The sequence below is a fragment of the Macadamia integrifolia genome, unplaced genomic scaffold (assembly GCF_013358625.1).
Source record: "Macadamia integrifolia cultivar HAES 741 unplaced genomic scaffold, SCU_Mint_v3 scaffold814, whole genome shotgun sequence".
In the NCBI taxonomy this organism is placed as follows: domain Eukaryota; kingdom Viridiplantae; phylum Streptophyta; class Magnoliopsida; order Proteales; family Proteaceae; genus Macadamia; species Macadamia integrifolia.
In genome coordinates this window covers 48,474-50,113 of record NW_024870546.1, presented here as the reverse complement: position 1 = coordinate 50,113, position 1,640 = coordinate 48,474, and the positions used below count along the sequence as shown (strand labels likewise).

Below are 1,640 nucleotides of genomic sequence, written 5' to 3'. Positions count from 1 at the left end.
CCCCCCCAAAAAAAAAAAAATACTTAAATTTATTTCAGGAAGTTGCATTTGGAAGCTATGTGGAGCTAAATTATGCTTTGACAGTATTGAGGCTTCAAGTCTGATCTTCTAGGAGTCATCACTGGATTGTTGAATAAAATTTGAAATCGATGTCTATGAATGATTTTTTTATTATTATTATTTTTTTGTTTTTACACGTTCCTGTGAAGATGTCAACTGAATCGGATTCTATACTTGATGATCTTATTCATTTAAGGGCTGTGCAAAATCAGGATGTCAATATCTCATTCTGCATGGTTCCTTATTGCATTTCTAATTATTGATTTCATTCTGAAAGTCCTCTACTGCTTTTTATTTTTTCGTTCATTTCTATTGATCCATTCCCATCCCCTTCCCTTCCTCTTTGGTTTCTCTTTTTCCTCTTGTAGGATTGCCTGGAGTCCTTTGGGTGTTGCCAGATTCATATATTGATGTGAAGAATAAGGACTATGGAGGTCGGTATTCTAATCCTATGTAAAGTTGTTACTTTGTTCTGTGTGGCTATCATTAGGTTATGGATACTGATGCCACCTAAACTCTCTATGCTCCCTTCTCGAAATCACTTATTTCTTGCTTTCTTTCAGGTGACAAATACATTAATGGAGAGATAATTCCTTGTAAATACCCCACCTATCAACCAAAGCAACGTGGTGGATCGAAATATGAGAGCAGAAGGTATGAAAGGCGGAGGAGTGCTCCTCCCCCTGAGCGAAGAAGACCCAGACAGGAGGCAACCCCGCCAGAGTCAGCCTCTGGATGAGGTACTGGAGTCAGTTGTTTTTTTCCCCCATGGATTAAATCTTTAACATTAGTACTTTTTGGGAAACTTGTATCTGCAGATGACTGATGTTTTGTTAACAAACATTCATGTCTGCACATTTGTGCTAGAGAGGCTGTCATGCACATAGTTGAAAACCAGAGTTTACAGGACACTTTTTAAATTTTTATCATGTTTGGTTGCTTGTTTATTTGTACATCATGGAAGCTACAGTTAATTGTGACCCAGAGAAAGAAAATTTAATATTTTTTGTGAAATTATAATGTATGGGAAAGTTTTGTAAGACTGGTTTCGACCTGGGAAGTTCATGATTTTCTGTGGTTTTGTCTTATGCCTTCCATGATCTTTTTAGAAGGTGTTGACAGAATCTTCCATCTATCTAGGCAGTAAACTAAGTATTTATTGTCATGTTGGCTCTCTCTCTCTCTTGTGTGTGCCAAAACGGCCGATCCAATCAACTCAAAAGATCAGATACAAAAGAGATAAGTTTGGACTGCTCGGGGAAAAAGAGAGCCTATTTGGCTACATTATGAGCTCGGGAATTTTGTCGTCCTAGGTATGTTACTGATATTACAAAAATAAAGGGAGGAGATAAGAAACTGAATATCATGCAGAAATTGCCACTTCAAGATTCGAATTGTAGACTGGCTGAACTGCCTTGTAAGCTCTTTGCAGTTTGAGAAGCGTCAAAATGAAGATGTTCCACAATTGCCGAAGCCTCCTGTAAGAGGGGAAGTCTGGTATGGATGTTCAGTAGCCATGGTAGTGAATGATCCTTCTCGTTTTTGTGAAACACATTTGAAGTACAGAAAGCTGCATCTGA

General features: G+C 38.0%; 1 protein-coding gene across 1 annotated transcript in view; it reads left to right on the top strand.

The window, feature by feature from the left end:
• Window positions 1-1,100, top strand: part of LOC122070052 (DAG protein, chloroplastic-like) — a gene marked incomplete in the record, with an annotated part of 2,439 nt that extends 1,339 nt beyond the window's left edge. The window contains 2 exon segments of the mRNA XM_042634146.1: window positions 429-494; window positions 624-1,100. Of these exon segments, the coding sequence (XP_042490080.1) occupies window positions 429-494; window positions 624-799 (242 nt within the window).
• Between the last annotated feature and the right edge of the window lie 540 nt (window positions 1,101-1,640).